The following is a 23,919-nucleotide window of genomic DNA, read 5'->3' as shown; positions in this document are numbered from 1 at the left end:
CTTTGGTTCAAGAGCCTGATGGGTGAGGGGTAGTAATTGTTTCTGGACCTGATGGTGTGGGTCTTGAGGCTCCTATACCACCTTCCTGATAGCAGCAGCGACAAGAGAGCATGGCTTAGACCAAGTCAAGTCAGGTCACTTTTTATTGTCATTTCGACCATAACTGCGGGTGAAAACAGTGAAAACGAGATGACGTTTTTCAGGACCATGGTGCTACATGAAACAATACAAAAACTACACTGAACTACGTAAAACAACTCAGAAATGACACTAGACTACAGACCTACCCAGGACTGCATAAAGTGCACAAGACAGTGCAGGCACTACAATAAATAATAAACAAGACAATAGGTACAGTAGAGGGCAGTAGGTTGGTGTCAGTCCAGGCTCTGGGTATTGAGGAGACTGATGGCTTGGGGGAAGAAACTGTTACATAGTCTGGTTGTGACAGCCCGAATGCTTCAGTGCCTTTTGCCAGATGGCAGGAGGGAGAAGAGTTTGTATCAGGGGTGCGTGGGGTCCTTCATAATGCTGTTTGCTTTACGGTGGTGTAAATGTCTGTGGTGGCGGGAAGAGAGACCCTGATGATCTTCACTATCCAGTGCAGGGTCTTGCGATCCGAGATGGTGCAATTCCCGAACCAGGCAGTGATGCAGCTGCTCAGGATACTCTCAATACAACCTCTGTAGAATGTGGTGAGGATGGGGGGTGGGAGATGAACTTTTCTCCGCCTTCGCAGGAAGTCGAGACAGATGGTGGGGTACTTTGATGGATGCTGCTTTCCTCTGACGGTGCTCTATGTAGATGTGCTCAATGATGGGGAGGCCTTTAACCATGATGGACTGGGCGGTATCCACTACTTTTTGTAGTATTTTCTGTTCAAAGGCATTGGTGTTTCTACATGTGTCTCTGTTTCCCCAAAATGCATGATGCAGATGGCTGACTGAACTGGTCTGTGCATCTTGGAAAGGTGTTGCAGGGTGTTGTGAACCTTTGAAGACCAGCCTTTTGGTTGGTTCTCCTGAGGGCCCAATTTCAGAAGGACCTTATGGTCATTGAGAGGTAAAGCTGAGGCCAGCCATTTGGCCTTTGTGCAAATGGGAAGTTGAGAGCAGCTCTCTACCTTTCACCAAACAGCTACCTACCTTTCAGCAGAATGTGTATCTTTAAATTATTCATCCCAAGTTGTCATCTGACAGATTTTACATTCTTGGTGCGGTAAATAATGTGCTATCATGGTCATCGTACAGTTATTATATACATTTATTCAGTCTATTTTATTTCCCTCGCCACTGAGGGAGAAAGCCCTGGTTATCTGTTTTCCAGCACTAGCCTCCCTTTGTAATGCGAATTAGAATTATACTTAATATCACTGACATATGATATGAAATTTGTTGTTTTGTGGCAACAGTACAGCAAATTACGATAAGAAATTGTATATATGAAGTGCAAAAAGAGCAAAAGTAGTGAGGCAGTATTCATTAGTTTATTGTCCATTCAGAGATCTTTTGATAGAAGGGAAGAAGCTGTTCCTAACTGTTAAGTGTGTATCTTCAAGCTCTTGGCCCACCTCTTTGGTAGTAATAAGAAGGGAGCATGTCCTGGGTGATGGGGGCCCTTATTGATGGATGCTACTTTCTTAGGGAATTGCCTTTTGAAGATGTCCTCGATGCTGGGGATGTTAGTGCCCATGATGGAGCTGGCTGAATTTACAACTTTCTGCAGCTTTTTCCAATTCTGTCCTGTGGCCCCTCGCCCCCCCCCGCACCATATCAGATGGATATGTAACCAGTTAAAATGGTCTCCATGGTACATCTGTAGAAATTTGCTGGTGTCTTTGATGACATACTAACTCTCCTTAAACTTAATGAAATATAGCCGCTGATGTGCTGCCTTCGTAATTGCAATAGTATGTTGGGCCCAGAATAGATTTCTAGATCTGTTAACGTAAGGAACCTGAAACTGCTCACCCTTACCACTGCTTATCCCTCGATCAGGTGTGTGTTCCCTCAACTTCCCCTTCCTGAAGTCCACAATCAATTCCTTGGTCTTACTGACACTGAGTGCAAGGTTGTTGTTGTGACATCACTCAACCAGCTGATCTATCTCACTCCTGTACGCTGCCTCATCACCATCTGAAATTCTCCCAATAGCAGTTGTCATCGGCAAATTTATAAATGGCATTTGAACAGGGCCTAGTCAGATGGTCATGGGTGTATAGAGAATCAGAATCAGGTTTATTATCACTGGCATGAGACGTGAAATTTGTTAACTTAGCAGCAGCGGTTCAATGCAATGCATAATTTAGCAGCGAGAGAGAAAGGATAATAAATAAAATAAAACATAAATAAAATAGTAAATCAATTACGTATATTGAATAGATTATTTAAAAATGTTGAAAAACAGAAATACTGCATAGTAAAAAAGTGAGGTGTCCAAAGCTTCAAAGTCCATTTATGAATCGGATGGCAGAGGGGAAGAAGCTGTTCCTGAATTGGTGAGTGTGTGCCTTCAGGCTTCTGTACCTCCTAACTGATTGTAACAGTGAGAAAAGGGCATGCCCTGGGTGCTGGAGGTCCTCAATAATGGACGCTGCCTTTCTGAGACACCGCTCCCTAAAGATGTCTGGGGTACTTTGTAGGCTAGTACCCAAGATGGAGCTGACTAGATTTACAACCCTCTGCAGCTTCTTTTGGTCCTGTGCAGTAGCCCCTCCATACCAGACAGTGATGTAACCTGTCAGAATGCTTGCCACGGTACAACTATAGAAGTTTTTGAGTGTATTTGTTGACATGCCAAATCGCTTCAAACTCCTAATAAAGTATAGCCACTGTCTTGCCGCCTTTATGACTACGTCAATATGCTGGGAGCAGAGCTGCAGGCTAAACGCACATCCTTAAGGTTCGCTGCTGTTGATTGACAGCAAGGAGATATTATTTCCCTTCTGCACTGACTGTGTTCTCCTGATCAGGAAGTGGTTAGCATGGCATTATTACAGTTTCAACTGTCAGAGTTTGGAGGGAGGTGCAGAGGCCCAGGCTTCAAAGCTTGTTGATTAGTACTGAGGGCATGATGGTTTTGAACACTGAGCCGTAATCAATAAACAGCAACCTGATGTAGGTATTGTTGTTGACTAGGTGGATCTTCAGACTGTCCTTGCTGTGGCGGTGAGAACGTACAGCAGGATGGGGCTGACTTGTCAATACCACCAAGACAGAAGTGGTTTGCCAGTGGAGTACTAGTGTCCCACCCACTCTATCTGCCTTCACTGTTGGTGATGAAAAGCTGTCAGTAGTGCCATCTTTCAAATATCTGGGAGCATTCTCTCTGAGGATAGCGGCTTTGACAACACCACCCAGAGCCGCATTAAACAGGCATCAGCTGCCTTTGGGAGACTTCGGCGTAGAGTCTTTCAGAACGGGAGCCTTCGTCCCTCCACAAAGGTCGCCGTATACCAAGCGGTCTGTGTCACCACCCTCCTTTATGAGGCTTGGGTAACCTACAGCCGTCACATCAAGTCCTGAGAGCGCTTCCGCATAAGCTGCCTCCAGCGCATCCTGGGCATTACCTGGTGTGAGCGGGTGCCTCACACTGAAATACTTGAAAAGACAAACTGCAGAAATATTGAGGCCATGATCACCCAGCATCAGCTGCAGTGGCTGGGGCACGTGATAAGGATGCCCCCATGTCAGCTACCCCGCAGAATGTTATACGGCCAGCTACATCATGGTCGATGCTCAGCTGGAAGGCTGAAGAAGTGCTATAAGGATCAGATGAAGAATGCTTTAAGGAAGTGCAAGATCAGACCTGAGGACTTGGAGGAGGTTGCTGCTGTCCGTACCACTTGGCGACAGCTGTGTAGGGACAGGATTCGTATTCTGGAGATGGAAAGAACAACCAGAAGACAGCAGAAGAGAGCCAGGAGAAATGTTGCCATGGTTGCCACCACTACTGCTACCACATATACATGTTCCATCTGCAATAGAGCTTGTGGGTCCAGGATAGAACTGTATAGACATCAAAGATCTCATGGTTAAAGGAGTGGACGTCGTCATCAGATTTCAATGGACAACGGAAGAAGGTGGCCCAAGGCAGAGTGGAGAGCCAATGAGATTGTAACTGCTGTAGACCTATTGAGTTTGTCCAGATCTTTGCTTAGGCGATTATTCTTCAATGCAGAATGTATTTATTAGAGTATTTGCTGTTTTCTGTGGAAGTGACTTCCATTTCTGTCAGTTGTGCATGAAGAACTCTCTTTTTACCGTGAATCAGCTTTGGAGGCAATATTCCTTCATTTTAGAATTTCCACCCTGCTAACAACATGTTACTATTTCCAAAAATCATTTAGTGACTTCCTGTGAACTCTCCATTGTCTTGGCAACATTAATGATAGATATTGAAGAATTGTATTTTAAATATGTTTTGATATATCTTTCATCTTGCCACAGGTTTTTGAGGGAACATCGGGTATTGATGCAAAGAAAACAGCCTGTGAATTTACCGGTGACATACTTCGCATACCTGTGTCTGAAGATATGCTTGGTAGGTTCAATAGGTACATTTAATGTCAGAGAAATGTAGACAATATACATCCTGAAATTCTTTTTCTTTGCAAACATCCATGAAAACAGAAGGGTGCCCCAAAGAATGAATGACAGTTAAACGTTAGAACCCCAAAGTCCCCCCCAGCTCCCCCCTCCCACGCACAAGCAGCAGCAAGGCAACGACCCCCACCAGCAAAAAAACATCCGCGCCCTCCACTGAGCACTCAAGCGTGCAGCAAGCATCAATCAGGACACAGACTTGCAGTACCCCAAAGACTACCCATTCACCCAGTAATTTGACATACCACAGGCGCTCTCTTTCCATAATAAGGGGAAAAGAGGCGTCCCTGTTTCACAGCGAAAGGGGAAACATAACAAATAACTTGCTGGTTTACGGTGTTGAAAGTCTGTTGCTTTGCTTTTTCCAAGCTCTGCACTTAGAGAGCTGGCCCCAGAAAAGTGCAATCCTTTAGACACACAATCCACAGCAGCTAACCCACCACACCCGATATTCCGTGTTCTCCTGTGATGCTTCAGTCAGGGGCACCAGCTGAAAATCAGCAAGTAGAGCCCTGAAAATCTGGCACACTGAAGGCATACTCGTCTTCCAGGCCGCGTCCTTGGGATATCAAAATGAGGCCCTGAGAGCAGGTGCCATTCTCCCAAAGAACCGATGTCACAGAGTGTAACTCCAGCTCAGGGTCTTCAAAAGAATCTTGAGAAGGGGAAAAAAAGTGATATCAAAGATAGAAATAGAGCTGTTTCCGAAGATGCTAGCAAAGGAGTCGCCGTTTAACACCTTCGGAACTTCGCTCTGCTCCTTTTGCTTCTATTCTCTAAAAGCAACTTTCAATCAATCTGAAATCAACTTTCAATCAATAATTTAGTGTTATGTGTTAAATGAGAGCTACAGTTGAGCTTAATGTAAATCTTTTCCAGTATTCCATTGAAAAATGGTTAAAAATCAACCAGTTGTGAACAGTGTCTCTAACATATTTAATTCAGATATATCTTTTAACGTTTCAGATCTGAAAGTTGATGAGCTGGTGTCTGAAATTCAGACACTGATGCAGTGGAGATTTACTTATTTATTGAGATATTGGCCCTTCCGGCCCTTCAAGCCATGCCACTCAGCAACCCTTGATTGAGCTGTAGCCTAAGCAGGGGACAATTCATGATGACCAGTTAATGTACTAACCAGAACAACTTTGGACGGTGGGAGAAAACTGGAGCACCCAGATAAAACGTACGAACTCCTTACAGATGATCTCGGATTGGAACTCTGAACTCCTACATCCTGATCTGTAAAAGCTTTGCGCTAACCACTACACTACTGTAGTGCCCAAATGAAGAAGTCTGGAAACTTTCTTTTATGAGGTTGCCATACTCTTGCATTAGGTGCAATAGGACTGACAATTCGAGATGGACTGAAGGATGTAGCTGCAAGTTTTGTAAAGGTAGAGCTGGAGATGCCTCAGCCCTTGCTCTTGTCTAACTGGTGTAAGGATCTTGTAACTGATGTGAATGACAGCATTTGGGCACTAAAGTAGCATAGTGGTTAGCACAATGCTATTGTAGCTCGGGCCATTTGAGCTTAGAGTTCAATTCCAGCATCATCTGTGTGGAGTCTGTATGACCTCCTCATGGAATGTGTGGGTTTTCTCCGGGTCCTCCAATTTCCTCCTACAGTCCAAAGACATACCAGTTAGTTGGTTAATTGGTCATCGTAAATTGTCCCTTGTTTAGGGTGGGTTTAAATCGGGGGTTGCTGGGTGGTGTTGCTGAAAGGGCCTATTCCACGGTGTATCTCTAAATAAATAGACAGACTGATTTCTGGGATGTAGAGGTTGATGTATGGGAAAAAAAAATGTTGAGCAGGTTGGGTATACATCCATTGGAGTATGAAAGTATAAAAGATAATGAATTCTCTCCACCATTATTGGTTCTAGAATTAGTGAGTATAGTTTCAAACTAAACCACCCACTTAAGGCCAATGAGGAATTCCTTCTCTGAGGGGTAAGATCCTTTGGGATTCTCTTCCGAAGAGGTTATATGGAAAGCAGAGTCACTAAATATTTTTAAGTCTGAGATTTACAGACATTTGAATTACAAGGGACTTGAGAGGAATCAAGAAAATGGAAGAGTAGTGCTGAGGCACCAATTAGATCAGTTGTTCATTGAATGATGAAACAGGCTCAGATGATTAATTCTTCTGCTTCTGTTTTGTGTGACCAAGGTTGTAAATGGAACATTTCGGAAAGTTTACTCTTTAAGAAGTCAACAGCAAAGGAGGTGCAATAAACTTGATATTAAAGAATGTTATAAAGATGTGGAGGGGAAGCTTGTAAAAAGCTTAAGTCAGCAGTCCCCGACTGCCAGGCCGCAAAGCATGTGCTACCAGGCCGCGAGGAAACGATATGAGTCAGCTGCACCTTTCCTCATTCCCTGTCACGCACTGTTGAACTTGAACATAGGGTTGCCAACTGTCCCGTATTTGCTGGGACATTCCTTATATTGGGCTAAATTGGTTTGTCCCCTATTTCCCTTGCTAACGTAGAGCGTTCCTATAAAACCTTTCATGCCGAAATGGCGTAAAGTGAAGAAGCAATTACCATTAATTTATATGGGAAAAATTTTTGAGCGTTCCCAGGCCCAAAAAATAACTTACCAAATCATACCAAATAACACATAAAAACCTAAAATAACACTAGCATATAGTAAAAGCAGGAATAATATGATAAATACACAGCCTATATGAAGTAGAAGTAATGTATGTACAGTGTAGTCAGGAAGATTAAGCCAAAACCGATTTGTGGAAAAAAATATCGGCACATACGCGCATGCGCACGTCACATATGCACATGGCACGCATGTGCACACAGGTGCCCGCGCAAGGCTTCATGGTCATGGTAGTCTTTCTCAGGATAAACACAAGTGTCCCGTATTTGACTGCTACTTTTGTCCCTTATTTGGGAGTGAGAAAGTTGGCAACGCTAACTGTAAAAGACATGTTGAGGTGAGTTTAACCCTACTTGAACACCCCCCCGTTCAGCTGGTCCACAAGAATATTGTCAATATTAAACCGGTCCGCGGTGCAAAAAAGGTTGGGGACCCCTGGCTTAAGGTGGCAAAAAAGTAAGAATTGGAAAAATTGCAGGAGAACCAAGGAGTATTAATAGGGAAAGGAAACATGGGATTAGACTAGTGTGAAACAGACCTTAACAAAAATCCTATGGCTAACCTTGTTTTTAGGGTTCATGCAGCTCCCTTCCAGACTACAGAAATTATACAGAAATAGGGAAGTGGCAGCGAAAGCTTCTTGGGATGCAATGAAATAGTGGAAACTACTATTGTAATTGTGAAGCTCAATGAAATTAACATCAGTAAAAAAACAATTACTGGAGAAGTTAATGGGACTAAAAGCTATTTAAGTCTCCAGAAGATGGTTCACCTAATTGATTTCTTGAATGGCAAAAGTGGTTTATGAGGAGGAATTAAGTTGTCTGAACCTATGAACTCTTGAGTTTAGAATAATCAGAGGTGATCTTATTCAAAAAAAAATTGAACAGAGGATGTGGGATAATGGTTGCCTTGGATATAAAATTCTTCGGGACTAAACAAAACAATTGGTGACAAGGTGTTTCCTCTCATGGGAAAGAAGCAAGAGGCATAATCTTGGAATAGCGGCATACCCACTTCAGAGAGAGATGAGGAATCAGTTATTTGAGTTGTGATTCTCTGGGGCTCCTTTCTACAGAGAGGTGTACTGTGGGGTAGGGAAATGCTGGGCAGTTACTTGGTAGTTTTAGGGTTGAGATAACAGAATCAAGCGATTGTGGGGGAAAAGGCAGGAAAGTGAACTTAAAGGAATGTTGGAACAGTCATGGTCCTATTGAGTGATAGCAAACATGAACACTTGAATGGGTTGTTCTTGATCTCACTACTACTAATGGGCATCACTGGTGGCAAAGTGGTTAGAGCGACACTATTACAGTTTCAGCCGGAGCTTAATTCTAGAGTCCTCTGTAAGGAGTCTGTACATTCTCCCTGTGGAATGAGTGGGTTTCTTCTGGGTGCTCTGGTTTCCTCCCACTGTCCAAAGTTGTACTGGTCAGTAGGTTAATTGGTCATTATAAATTGTCCAGTGATTAGGCTAAGGTTAAATCTGGGGCTGTTTAATGATGTGACTTGAAAAGCCTATTCTGTGCTGAATCTCTCAATTAAAATAATTATCTAGAGCTATAGTGACCATTTCAAAATAAGTTGGCCATTCAGGAAAGAGATAAAAGCTTTCTTCACCAAGAAAGCAGCAAGTGTTTGAAAGTATCTACTCAAAAGGATCTTTGGTCTCAGTCACTAAGTATATGCAAAACACATATTTTTGGATATTAAAGACATCAAGAGATACGGGCTTACAGCCGTAAAGTGGATTGAGGTAAAAGATCAGCATGAGCTTATTGAAAGGCTGAGCAAGCACAAAGGATTAAATGGTGTACCATCTATGCTTCTGACATGTGCTCCATTACAGGCAGAGTATTCAATGGATCAGGTAAACCTATTGACAGAGGACCTACAGTACTGGCTGAAGATTATCTGGATATTATGGGTAAGCTGAGAAGTAATAAAGAAAATACATTGTTTATTCAAGAGAAAATCTGTTTGATGTACTGATCTTTGACTTTAAGGATAACCTTGGGCCAGGGTGCTGAGATGGTGGGTTAAATTCCATAATGGATGAGAGCAGGAAAGTTAATGCAATGGACTCTGTTAACAAGTCTTGGTCTCAGTGGGCAAGAGGTAATTAGGTGGAGATCAAGTGTTGTCCTGTAAGATTAACATCCACTGTAATGTCCAGTCACAGATCCTCCGTGATCACCCAGAAAGCTATTTTCTGATCACAATCCATTCCCAAAAATTATATTGCTTAGAAAACCAACAATGTGGATTTGTCCTTGCTTTCTGGAAAAAGTCAGTTAATCTGTGCTGAAAGGTATAGCCAGCTCTGTTCAGTGTAGTCTGGTTCAAACAATTTGTTAATTATAGCAGTAAATGTTGAATGTTTTCATGAGTTTTCAGTAGTGCTGAACAATGGATTCAGGTTAATTGGGGTAGCCACTTATTTGTGCAATTCTTAAAGAACAAAAATCTAATGGAGAGGACAGCTGGGATTCCCTTTGTTTATTTGGAACAGGAGACTATTGCCGAACAATTTCTGACTTGAGTCAGTCGCGGGCACATTAAACATGAAATTGCACTTAGATCAAACAGTTTTTAAATAACGTCAGCTGTGTGTGTTTCGTGTTCAAAAAGCAATAATTTCTATCACTGATAGTTGGCAAGAAATAAGCAGCAAGACAATTCAGAACTGTTTTGCTCACTGTAGTTTCAAGCATTCAGGCTTGGAGATGCCAGAAACAGATAGGAGTGAAAATTAAATGATTTCACTACTTCAAGTCAGGAACTAGGAAGAATTTGAAGATAGTAACAATCGTCTTGAATGTTACAATGAAAATGAAGACTTGGAGGAAGCAGTCGACGAAAGCATTGTGTGAAGGCAGTCTATTATTTGCACTAGGTACCTGAGCTAATTTCATTTACAGTCAATCGAAAGAACAGGGCAGTGTACACTGGATTAGTTCCTCTGTTGATAACTATTAGGAACTAATGTGCAGTTTTATGGTACTGTAGTAGTATTAATAGTATTCTAAGTTTTGTATTTAATTTAAAACACTACTCAGTTAAACAGTATTTTTTTAATACCTTTTTCTATTTCAGCTAATTGGAGCAGCCCCTTAATTGGGTCAAAGTGTATGGTTGCAGTGTGCCCCAGTAGTGTGTCCACTATTTATAATTTAGCAATATTGTGAAATATGTGAGGCATAAGTAACTACACAGCATACTTAGGATCTGATTTTTTCTTTGTCAGAAATATGCTTCTTTAAATAAATTTAAATTTTGAATACAGTTTCTAAGATACTGATCTTGGTAAAATATATTTTTAAAATTAATTTGCTTGTTGCTAACCAAGAATGTTTCTGGGTTTCCATCTCCTAAAGCCTGGAAATTGAGTGAATTGATCATCTTGTTTGCAAAATATTTCACTGAGATTTGCAGAGGTTTGTGCTGAATTGTAGTGGTTTTTCCTTATTGACTGTGGAGAGGAAAACATTCTCAAAGTTTTGATTTCAATTCAAAGTTGAAAGTAAAGTTATTATCAAAGCACATATATGCATGTCACCATATACAACCCTGAGATACATCTTCTCATGGGCGTTCACAGTAAATGCAAGAAACACATAAAATCAATGAAAGACCACACCCAACAGGACCAACAACCAATGTGCAAAAGACAGAAAAAGAAAGAAAACAAATAATAATAGTAATATTAAGCAATAAATATTGATAACATGAGATGAAGAGTCCTTGGAAGTGCGTCCATAAGTTGTGGGAATATTTCATTAAAGGGGGTGAGTGAAATTGAGTGAAGTTCTCCCCTCTAGTTCAAGAGCCTAATGGTTGAGGGGTAATAACTATTCCTGAGCCTGATGGAGTGAGTCGTCAGATTTCTGTACCATCTGTTCCGCCTTCCTGATGGCAGCAGCAAGAGAACATGGGCTGGTGGGCCATGGTGGGCGTCCTTGATGACGGACGCTGCTTTCCTGCAACAACAGTCTGTGTACGGCGCTCAGTGGTGGGAGGGCTATACCCTTAATGCACTGGGCTGTAACCACTTTTTTTTTGGTTTTTCCATTCTTGGGCATTGGTGCTTCCATACCAGTCTGTGATGCAACCAGTCAATATGCTCTCCGCTGCACATCTATAGAAGTTTGTCAAAATTTAGTTGACACGACAAATCTTTGCAAACTTCTAAGAAAATAGAGATGCTGCCGCACTTTCTTCTTAATGGTACATCTCTGCTGTTCCATACTGACTAAGCACATGAAATACTGAACCTAGTATATGATAAAACTATTCTTGGAAATATAGAGCTTGCTTTTCTTTTTGATGGGTTCCTTAATGATTTGCATTGTATTCACTTTTCCCATTTAAAAAAAGATTGCAGATATTTTTTGATCTCACCAAGAAATATTGTGCATCAACCTCAAATTACATTTTCTTTTTCAATAGAAAACTTGCGGTGGCGGTGTTGTGTCCTGGTTTTCTACCATTGACTTTATACAGACTTTTGTCTCTTGTAAATATTTTACTGTTTTTTCAATTACCTTAAACTGGAACAACCATATTCCATCTGGAATCTTCCAAAGACTGAGGTATAGTACAATGGCAATTCCTTTGACATGTTGCTTCCACAAAATTGATAAGGTTATTTATTATTGAGTAGATGTTTTTCAAGTCATCATAGTTCTATGTTGACAAATTATATTTGGGGAAAATCAGGCTGCCGATGACTGCAATTATGTGATCTCAGTTGTCAGTAATTTAATTCAGATTCCTACGTTCCTGCGAGAATAAACCCAGCCTATCTAATCTCATTATAATTCAATCCTCCATTCCAGGCAGCATCCTGGTGAATCCCTTCGACACTCAATTGCTACCACATCCTTTCTGTAGTGTAATGACCAGAATTATGTACTATATTCTAAAGTGTGGTCTTGCCAATGTTTTCTACAATTGCAACATGATGTCCTAATTCATATAATTTGGCCTATGAAAGCAAGCAAACCGAATCGCTCATTCAAACTGGTTTGAAGCATTTTACTATGTTAAATGCTATATACATCCTTTTAAACTAGAATATTGTTATTTTTGACTTTAGTCTATGATTTTTACTGATATCTTTTAGGTCAGCCTTTAAATCCACAGTGTCGTATATACCCAGAAGAAATGATTCAGACAGGAATCTCTGCGATTGATGGCATGAACAGCATTGCTAGAGGACAAAAAATACCAATATTTTCAGCTGCAGGTTTACCCCATAATGAGGTTTGTGAAAATAAAATTAGTTTTTTAAATATGTTTGGTTTATACCGAATATTTTGTAAATAGAACATTGGTTTAATATTTGTTTTTGTTTATTCAGCTCCATTATTGTTGTATTTACATGAGAATTGCTAAGAGCATTGGGGGCAATCAATGAGTTTTAAAAAGTTCAGTTGGTACATCATCAAGCTCACCGACGTTCTGGAGGGTAAAATTTGTTATCCTTGCCTGATTTAGCGTACACGTTGACCTCAGTCCCACCAGTATGGTTGAGTCTCAAGTTCCCTCTGAAATGGCATAGCAAGGCTTTTAGTTTTTTCATAATTGCATTGAAAAATGAAGAATAAAACAGGCTGTGGCTCTAGGAGTATCCCCATTCTTGACGATGGTGGAACCCAAACATACAAGTACACAAAACAAGGCTGAACCTGTCGTAAATGAATGATCTGTTTTAGCTTCTTCCTGTGATCTCCATCTTCACAGCTATATTCAGGTTCCTCAGTTCACTTAGTGTGTGAATTCAAGGAGTTACAGCCTATACTGGATTGAAGGAAGAATATGAGAACAAACAGCACTGCAGAACTAGCTGTGCATTTTAATTAAAGAATTCCATTATGTTTATAACAGTGACATCAATATGACAAATTGGTCAGGTATGTTCTGCACACACAAAAAGCAGGACAAGCCCAATCCTGAATATTTTTCTAGTCAGCACACTCTTGGCAAAGGAATATTAGATTAGATTCAACTTTATTGTCATTGGGCCGAGTACAGATACAAAGCCAATGAAATGCAGTTAGCATCGGACCCGAAATGCAAAGAATAGTGTTATTTACAAAATAAAAGTACTGAGACAGTACAATATGGGTGCAATGCTGCTTAGCATTGTGATGTGAGGTTTAGCAGGGTCACAGCCTCAGGGAAGAAGCTCTTCCTGTGCCTGCTGGTGCAGGAGCGGAGGCTCCTGTAGCGCCTACTGGATAGGAGGAGAGTAAAAAGTCCATGGTTAGGGTGAGATGCATCCTTAATAATGCTTTTTGCCCTGCCCAGGCAGCATTTATCGTAGATGTTCTCAGTAGTGGGCAATTGGGTGCCAATAATCCGCTGGGCAGTTTTCACCACACGCTGGAGTGCTTTGCAGTCCGATACAGAACAATTGCCATACCACACTGAGTTGCAGTTGGTGAGTATGCTCTCAGTGGTACAGCGGTAAAAGTCTGTCAGTATCCTGGGACAGAGGTGAGCTTTCTTGATGCTCCGCAGGAAATAAAGGCGCTGTTGTGCCTTTTTGATTAGGATGGAGGAGTTCAGGGACCAGGTGAGATCCTCAGAAATGTGGACACCAAGGAATCTGAAGCTTGATACACGCTCCACTACAGCTCCATTGATGTAGATGGGGACGTGTGTGTGGCTCCTAGCATGCCTGAAGTCCACAATGATCTCCTTGGTCTTCTGGGTGTAAAGGTGCAGGTTGTTGTCGGCACACCACGTGGCCACATGCTGGACCTCGTCCCTGTAGGCCATCTCATCATCCCCTCTGATCAGACCAACCACCGTGGTGTCCTGCAAACTTGATTATGGAGTTAGAACCATGTACAGGAACATAGTCATAGGTGAAAAAGGAGTACAGAAGAGGGTTCTAACTTAACTGATTGGAGTCTGTTAGTCAGAAAGTCCAAGGTCCAATTGCAGACGGATGAGCTGATACCAAGCTGGCGAAGTTTGGCGATCAGCTTAGAGGGGATCACAGTATTGAATGCCAAACTAAAGTCAATGAACAGCATTCTGACATATGAGTTGGGGCTACCCAGGTGGGTCAGGGCAGAGTGAAGTGCCGTGGAGATGGCATCCTCTGTTGACTTGTTGGTGCGATAGGCAAATTGATGGGGGTTCAGGGTAGTGGGCAGACAGGATTTCAGCTGTGATAGAACCAGTCTGTCAAAGCACTTTGCAATGATGGGGGTGATTGCAACTGGGTGAAAGTTATTCAGGCCTATGGCAGTGGAATGCTTCAGCACTGGCACGAATGTGGCGATCTTGAAGCTTGTGGGAACAACTGCCTGGGCCAAGGACAGATTAAACATGTCCGTGAAGACCCTGGCCAACTGCCCTGCACAGACTCTGAGCACACGGCCAGGTATTCCATCCAGACCAGCTGCTTTCCGTACATTCACCCTGCTCAGGGTGGCGCAAACATCGGAGGTGGAAAGTGAGAGAGGCAGTTCACCAGGTGGGAGACCCGCTTTGAGTGTGACCTCCTTGCTTTCTCGGTCAAAGCGAGCGTAGAAGTAATTGAGCTCATCAGGGAGGGAAGCAGAGCTGGAAGGGGGCACAGTACTAGGTGGTTTGAAGTCTGTAATGACCTGTATGCCATGCCACACGCGCCGGGGGTCCGAGGAGTTGAAACACTCCTCTATTCTCTGTTTGTATATGTGTTTAGCCTGAGAGATTCCCCTCTCAGGTTGGCCCTGGCTGAGCTGTAAGCCTCCCGGTCTCCAGACCTGAAGGCTGAATCTCTCACTTTGAGCAAGAGGTGATCTTCTCTGTTCATCCATTGTTTCTGATTGGGGAAAACTTTATTTGTTTTTGTGATGTCACTCTATCTACACACTTGTTGATGTGCTCAAGGACAGAGTGGTATATAAATCAATGTTAATCTGAGAGTCTGTGGTGGTATGGGCAGCAAAGGTGCTCCAGTCTGTGTGCTGGAATTGGTGCTGAAGAGCAGAGTCTGCACCCTCCAGCCAGATCTTAATATAAAGCGTTATCAAAAATTGTCCCACTGACATACAATGCCTATTTCGAGTTTTGGCAGAACTACTTAGCCTCAGAACTTGTGGACCAAAGATCAGAATTCCAGGCGTGAGTGATTGATTCCCCATGATGTATGGTATTGCGCAAAGTCTTCGGTACATATAGGGCGCCTAAAACTTTTGCAGAAAACTGCATCAATTTTATGTATTGCATGTAAAGCTACAAAAAATTTCATGACATGTGAGTGATGATAAACCTAATTCTAATATAGGTCTCTATTCTAGACTGAGAGTGGGAAGGGGGCAGGGAGAGAGGAAGCATGGTTGGGAAAAGGGGAAGGGAGAGGGGAGGGAGCAGGAGGTGCCAGAGAGATGGACGTTCTGTAATGATCAATAAAACCAATTGTTTGGAATGAAATGACCTTGCCTGGTGTCTGAGCTGGGCGTGTCTGCACCTGTGCCATCCTCTATCCCTGGCACCTCTCCTCTGCCACCTGTCCCACACTCTTCCTGAGGTGCTTCACCTTTGCCATTCCCAACATCGTTTGCTCCTACCAGATTTGCAAATTCACTCTCCGCTCCACATTGATGAATACAGTACTGTGTAAAAGTCTTAGTCATCCTAGCAATATATATGCCTAAGCCTTTTGCACAGTACTGTGGAGGCAATATTTGACCAAGTGTGGCATCCAGGAGCCCCGGTAAAACTGAAGTAAATGAACTTTAAAGGGAAAACAGTCTAACTTGGAACCCTGTCCTACGCACAAAAGATGATGTTTGTAAATGTTACAGGTCACTCATTTTATCTTGACATAGCTACAGGAATTTATTTGGAAAATGGCATAGGCCCAACTCTTGCTGCTTTATCTGTGGTCTTCCATTGCAAGATCAGCAGTGAGAGTATTTGTCGATGGTCACAGAATGTTCAGTTCCATTCCTGAGCCTTCACCAAAAGAAACAGTGCATGCCAGTGCATAGCAAGATCTAAATATTGTTCAAAGGTTGATAAGTAGTAAATAAAGTTTGCAACACCCGTATGGCCGGTGATGACAAGTGTTGAACCATCTTTTCTTGACATTAGATGGAATTAAAAATGCAACCTTACCTGCCCGCCTAACTTTTAATATTCAATGGCATTACTATCATTGAGTCCTGTTCCATTAGCACTCTTAGGATCGCCTGTAGACCAGAAACTTGACTGATATAGGCACATAATCTCTGGCTACAAAAGATATTCAGAGGTTTTAGTGTCCAATAATGACGAACATTTGTCCTCTAACCATCTACAAGACACAAATCAGGAGTGTGGTTGCTTACTCACTGCTTGCCTGAATGAATGGCACTTCAATGCAACCCAATGCTTAACACCATCGAGGAGGAAGCAGCCTGGAAAGCAACCCACATGCCACCTTAACTATTTATTCCTTCCACCATCATTTTGTCTGGTTTGCTAAATGCATTACAGTTAATCACCTAGGCTTCAAAAACATTTCTCAAGCCTCAGGTTCTGTTTCAAGCTGCTCTTTGAAGATGTTGCCTTTTTTTCCAACGTCATTGGGTTTGAATATTGGAAATCCCAATGGAGGAAATCCAGTAGATGGAAAAGGTGCCTTGCCCCGGGTACTTAGAGACAATTAAAGATTAGAGATGTCTGCTAACGGCAACGTCTACATCCTGGAAAATGAAGTTTAGAAATCTAATGTATAAACTGATCTCAGGATAGCAATGGTGAAGCAACAGAAGACTTGCCTTTTTTCTTTTAAGAGTTGTCTTAAGATTGAGACAGCTTCCATAAAAAAAAACTGCCTACATAAACATCTCGGACATGTTTAGATTATGTGTTTGTTCTCTTTCTACCTTTGCAGTTTAAGTACCTTGCTAAGTTTTTGTCCTCAACTTTATAGTTTTATTAATAAGGTTCTTGAGGGTAGCTGCTGCCAGTTGGAACCTGTAGGGTAAATTGATGATACCTTAAAAATATATTGAATTCTTGCTTCTGAAAGGGAAGTGAAAAAAGAAAGATGTTATCTTCCCTTAAACTTTTGAAATAATAGTTCAATTTGACAGCATGAACAAGATAAAATAGTTCTGGTTGAAATGCTTTGGCAACAGTTTGACAGACAATAGAACTAACTGAGGTAATATTACTGAATTAGATAATAGAATTGAGGGATGATTATGAGACTGCACTGAAATTGATGGGGACTGGGATCTGTCTGTTTTACTAGATTTCCCATAATGCTTTGACTGTAGGCCTATAATAATGAGTAAAAGGGCCAGTGTGAAATCTAAACGAATTTTGTTTGATTTTCATGTGATTTAACCCATTGTCTTTGTTGGATTACAGAACAATCCCTTTCCTCTTTAATTTTCCTTATCACCTCTTCTCACATTCCCTTGAACTCCCTCCAAGATGAACTTACTACTCACTCACACATGGGAAAATTGCTTATCAACCTATAGTTTTTGGGATGTTAAGAAAATTGGAGGACCTGGGCAGGGGGGTGTGTGGAGGAAATCATATGAGAATGTGCCAACTTCACACAGGAGCACTGGAGATCAGAATTGAATATAGATTATTAATAGCTGTGCTGCTGTGCCTGGATTAGGACTTTTGGAAAATTCACCGCATGCTATGTGCCAATATATTTTATTGGTAGAGTACTGTGGAAAGGTCCACCAGCATGATTCAGAGTTCAAAGTAAGTTTATTATCAAACTATATGTGTCACCATTTACAACCCTGAGATTCATTTTCTTGAGGGCATTCACAGTAAATACAGGAAACACAATAGAATCAATGAAAGACCGCACTCAACCAATGTACAAAAGTTAACAAACTGCAAATACAAAAAGGGAAAAAAGGAAACAATGCTACTAATAATAAATAAATGAGCAATAAATATCAAGAACATGAGATAAGTGCTTGAAAATGATTGTGGGTGATGGGGTGAGTGAAGTTATCCCCTCTGGTTCAAGAACCTGATGGTTGAGGGGTAGAAACTGCCCCTGAACCTGGTGGTGTGAGCCCTGAAGCTTCTGGGTCTGTTGTCATGATGGTAGCAGTAAGAAGTGAGTATGTCCTGGATAGTGGATAGTTCTTGGTGATGGATGCTGTTTACCTGTGATAGTGCTCCACTTAGATTTGCTGATTGGTAGGCTTCAGTCCTGATCTCCAGTTTGATCTGGGTGGAGTTTGCACGTTTTCCTGGTGACGATGTAGGCTTCCTTTGTACTCTAGTTTCTTTTACATGCCAAAGATATGTTTGCTGATAGTTAACTGGTTATTGTAAATTACTTCTGTTAGTGGATGATATGAGGCACTGGGTAGAAATTATTTTTTCTCTTTATTGAGATACAGTGTGGAACAGGCCCTTCTAGCCCTTTGAGGCATGCCGCCCAACAACCCCTGATTTAACCCTAGCCTAATCATGGGACAATTTACAATGGCTAATTAACCTATCAATCGGTATGAGTTCAGACTGTAGGAGGAAACTGGAACATCTGGAGAAAACCCATGAAGTCATGGGGAGAACAGACAAACTCCTTACAGATGGCAGTGGGAATTGAACCCAGGTGGCTGGTACTATGTAGCGTTATGTTAACCACTATGATAACCATGCCACCCCAGTGGGCATGTGAGAGAGGATGGGTTACAGGGAAGAGTGGGGGAATGGGAATGATGGGATTTGCTTTGACAACCAGCACAGACTTCGTGGGTTGATTGGCAGCTTACCTGATGTATGGAACTATAAGAACACTGCATGTAGACCCTTTTATGACATGCCTAGAACAGAATAAATTCTAAAGGCAATGCTAAAGAAGCTGCTGCGTTCCTAAACTAACATTATCTGTAACTTTTGTGTGTGTGTGTACACAAATAAGTATTTTCAGGAGAAAGAGACAGTTGCTTTGTTAAAATAGAGCTAAATGAAAATAAGGTGAAACTAATTCACAGAATCAGAAGTGTAGATTTATGTTTCTGGGCACCTACTTTGAAACACGTATTTGTTAACAAGTTTGAATTGTTTTTCCAGATTGCTGCCCAGATCTGCCGTCAAGCCGGCCTAGTTCAAAAATCCAAGGATGTCATGGATTACAGTTCAGCAAATTTTGCCATTGTGTTTGCAGCCATGGGTGTAAGTGAATTTAAAATAGCTGTGTAGATCTCGTTAATTGGTGTCAGTTAACTCTCTTGCTGTTAATGGTGAAAAAGATCACTGACATACAATCACAAACAAGAGAAAATCTGCGGATGATAAAATTACCAGGCCGTAGCTGTAGTTAGTCCAGAATTGCCTGTGCATGATAGATCACTAGATTGTCATGTAATAACAGTTTTGGCTTATGTTGTTGTGAAGGCTGGATTAACCAGTTTGATCTTGAATCGTTTTTTTTTGGCGTGTGCCTGCATGCGTGCGAGTCTGTGCGTGCGTGTCTGATGTGCGTGCGTCCGTGATGATGCCTTTTTCATGGCTTTTTTACAAGGCGCGGAACGAGAGAGAGACTGTGGGACGCCACTCCTCACATAGACATTTTCGCTGTATTTTTCCCTTTATTTTACGAGGTCGAGTTGCGATCTCGACACTAAACCCGGCACAGATGGAAAGCGTACTCGGGAGCGGACCCGACTGGTTTCGAACTCGGGAACCTCCGCTCCTGGGTCCGGCGCCGATGTCATTGAGCCATCAGCTGGCCCTTGATCTTGAAACTAGGACAGAGAAAGCAATAATATAAGTGAGTTTGTATTAATCTAATTGTTTATTTATTAATCTCGAAGCAAAGACATGGGAGGTTAATTTCGAGGGCTCTGTCTGAAGCTTTGATCACTATATTATGCTGGCTCCATGCTGCACTGAGCTAGAGGGTCATAAAATGTATTCTGTCTCACAAGAGATGTTATAGAGACACCCTTGAAGTGTAAATTGTTCCTTCCTGTTTCTGAAATAGTTGCACCAATTGCCTTGTGCTTCGAGCTGCCTTCTATCCATGTCTCAATCCAAGGTAGTGTTGCTGATGTTAAAGCATCTGCAGTTGCAAGAAGATGTTTGTGAACCCTTTGCAATTACCTGGTATTCTGCATTAATTACTCATAAAATATAATCTGATTTTCACCTAAGTCACAGCAATAAACAAACACAACCTGCCTAAACTAATAATAAACAAACATCGTACTTTTCAAGTCTTTTTTAAACACATTGTTTAATCATTCACAGTCTTGGCTGGAAAAAGTATGTGAGCCCTTGTATTTAATAACTGGTTGAACCTCCTTTAGCAGTAATAACTATCACTGACCGTTTCTTGCAGCTGCTAATCAGACTTGAACAATGGTCAAAAGGAGTTTCAGAACATTCCTTCATAGAAAATAGTTTCAATTCATCAATAATTCTGGGATGCCTTGCATGAATAGCCCTCTTAAGGTCATGTCACAGCATCTCAATTGGGTTAAGGTCTGGACCCTGCCTTGTCTGTTCCAAAACACACACTTTCTTCTTTTTAAACCATTCTGCTGTTGATTTACTCTTGTGTTTCCATTGTCTTGTTGCATCATCCAACTTCTATTCAGCTTCATATGATGGATTGCTACCCTGATATTCTCCTGTAAAATGGCTGGATACAATTCTGAATTAATTGTTCCTTCAACGATTATAATATGTCCAGGCTCCAAGACAGCAAAGCATGGGATGAGGTTTTGGTATTGATGTGCAGTGCTCTTTTTTTCCTCTAAACGTAGTGGTGTGCATTTTTTGCAAAAGAATTCAACTTTTGTCTCCTCTGTTCACAGAATGTTGTCCTAGAAGTGTTGTGGAACATCCAGGTGGTCTTTTGCAAACTTGAGATATGCAGCAATGTTGTGTTTTTTTTTGGAGAGCAGTTATTTTCTCTGTGGTGTCTGTCCTTGAACACCATCCTTGTTCAGGGACAAGACAAGACGAGTTTTTCTTATTGTGGACACATGAACAGAGACTTCATCAAGTTCTGTAGATTTCTGCAGGTCTTTTGCTGTTACCCTTGGATTGTGTTTCACTGTTTTCAGCATTGCACATTGTGCTCTCAGAGTGATCTTTGCAGGGTGCCCACTCCAAGGGAGAGTAGCAACAGCACTGAGTTTCCTCCATTTGTACAAAATTTCTCTTACTGTGGACTGATGAACAATTAGGTCTTTAGAAATGTTTTTGTAGCCTTTACCCCCCTCATATGTCTCTACAATTCTAAGATCCTCTGAAAGTTGTTTTGAGCAAGGCATGGCGCACATAAACAGATCTTTCCTCAGAATAGCAAACTCTGTCAGTAACCTGATTTAGTGTGTTTTTTATAAGGCAGGGCACCTCTACAGACATCTCACCCTGCAAAAACTCATTTCACCACCACCCCGCCCCCCGCAACCCCATATCTCCCCCTGGTCGACCTCCAAGGGTGTATATATACAGGACATTTGATTATAAAAGAACACAACAATTTATTTGCCCATGCTGCAAGTCTCCTCTCTCCACGTCACCGATGTTGTCAAGGGAATATAGCTTGGCACCGGCGTCGTCGCAGAACAATGTAACAATGTGTGGTTAAGTGCCTTGCTCAAGGACACAATATGCTGCCTCATACCTTCAGATCACTAGACCGACACCTTATCCACTTGGCCGCGCGCGCACACACACACACACACACACACACACACACATATATATATGATATATATATATATATATATATATATATATATGTCTTAATGTGATGCACCATGCTGAATGCCTTTTCTACATCACAATTAGAACTTGGCAGCACCAAAAGCAGCTTCATCAACTGGCAGAGCTCTTTGAATCTCAACTGCCCTGTGCTCACAGATTTTACTTTGGATAGCTTCCCCCAGAACTCATCAACTGGCAAACTTTTGTCGTTTGGCACCAGTCCTTCAAGGTTAGTTGAGACATAATCCAGGACTTCACTGTGGAGGACACTAGCAGTATGGTGGAAGTTCCAGATATTGGGTCGTAAAGTTACCATAAGGAGAGAGAAGATTCTTGGGAAACTGAAAGGTCTGAAAGTAGATAAGTCTCCTGGCCCAGATGGTGTACACCTCAGGGTTCTGAAAGAGGTGGCTGAAGAGATCGTGGCAGCATATTACATACCCAATAACGGGTTAAAGAACCAGCAGAAATGGAATGCACCTGGAGTCTGGTTTTGCCGTTTACTAACACTTTTTATTAGTAACTATGCAATACAGTAATATAAAACTAGATAAATCAAACAGGTTAGCAAAGTGTATGCATATATAGGTGTGGAAATATAAAACCCAAACTTCTTCAAACTTAGGTCGTAATTGATATGGTCTTACGATGGTAGGTAGGAAAAGTTCAGTTCAGATGCACAGGTTGGTTAATGCGAGATGTTTGTAATCTAAAGACGAATGTTGCGAGAATCAATAACATTGATATTCCTCAGATTCCACAACAGCAATACAAGGTAACAATAGTAGTAGGTTTTATCTCCAAAGTTGTTCCACTCCACACACGAAATATCACCGACAGTGATCTTCAACGAATATCCTTTCATCTCAAGTGGTACCACACCTGAATTCAGCTGCGGGTCATCTCAAAGTGGTGGCCACAGGATACTCCAACAGAATCCATGTATGGATTACCAGCAACAGTAGCTTATCGCAGAGGGGAACCTCTTCAAGGGAACCACCACTCAGGCAAGGGTTGACACACTGGTAGATTCCACAAGGTTACCCCAGACACACAACGTGATAGCCACTTATCCAGTTCCACGACATATGAAATAACTCCAACAGTGATTTGCCACAGGGGTGCCTTTCTTCAGTGAACTACCACACCCAGGCAAAGGGTAAATACACATGTGGTATTCACAAAGGTTTTCACCTCAGCAGAGAACCCACTCCTGTGGATTAACTAAGTGACAATCACACTTTTGTAGTCGAATGGAAACAAACTTACCCTCATGGGCTACTTAGAGAGAGAGTCCAAACAGTGATCTCTTTGTCACTAAGTTTCTTCTGTTTCAAACCTATCTCTCCTCTCTTCTCTTCCTGCAAACTTGTTCTAGTTGCAGAAAACTTGTGAGAGTCATTTATCAATACTCAGGATTGATCTCAACCCACCCCTTTTGGACTACTGAAAGTTTAAACCAGCGATGGACTCACTGGTGTCTTCCATTGACTGAATCCATCTTGACTCTAACTGTGTGTGTCTATGTGCCCTTGTATATTCAAAACAAGCTGCAGAGAAACCATAACATCGATTGTCCGTCAAATATCTGTCCCCCCCCCAAACAGTGTCAAAGGTCAATCTCATTCTCCCGATGTTTTAAAGTGTCAGTCCACAGAAAATATGAACCCTAGGGGTACATAACAGGCATTAGTAATGATCTTTCAAGAATCACTAGATTCTGGAATGGTTCTACAAGACTGGAAAATTGCAAATGTCACTCCACTCTTTCAAGAAGGAAGGGAGGAAACTATAGGCCCCTTAGTCTGACCTCAGTGGTTGGGAAGATGTTGGAGTTGATTATTCAGGATGAGATCTCGGGGTACTTGGAGACTCATGATAAAATAAGCCATAGTCAGCATGGTTTCCTTGAGGGAAAATCTTGCCTGACCAATCTATGGGAATTCTTTGAAGTAGTAACAAGCAGGATAAAGGAGAAGCGGTTGATGTTGTATAC

The 23,919-nt window shown here is 41.8% G+C and overlaps 1 protein-coding gene across 1 annotated transcript in view; it reads left to right on the top strand.

The window, feature by feature from the left end:
- The window catches only part of atp6v1ba (ATPase, H+ transporting, lysosomal, V1 subunit B, member a), a 92,340-nt gene that overhangs the window by 40,629 nt on the left and 27,792 nt on the right, over nt 1-23,919 (top strand). Inside the window, exons 4-7 of the mRNA XM_063072048.1 lie at nt 4,449-4,542; nt 9,073-9,150; nt 12,349-12,488; nt 19,275-19,376. Coding sequence (XP_062928118.1) covers nt 4,449-4,542; nt 9,073-9,150; nt 12,349-12,488; nt 19,275-19,376 — 414 coding nt within the window. The remainder of the gene's footprint in view (nt 1-4,448; nt 4,543-9,072; nt 9,151-12,348; nt 12,489-19,274; nt 19,377-23,919) is intronic.

Source organism: Mobula hypostoma, chromosome 19, assembly GCF_963921235.1.
Source record: "Mobula hypostoma chromosome 19, sMobHyp1.1, whole genome shotgun sequence".
In the NCBI taxonomy this organism is placed as follows: Eukaryota; Metazoa; Chordata; class Chondrichthyes; order Myliobatiformes; family Myliobatidae; genus Mobula; species Mobula hypostoma.
The sequence above is the reverse complement of the archived record's forward strand: the minus strand, read 5'-3'. Positions and strand labels throughout refer to the sequence as shown.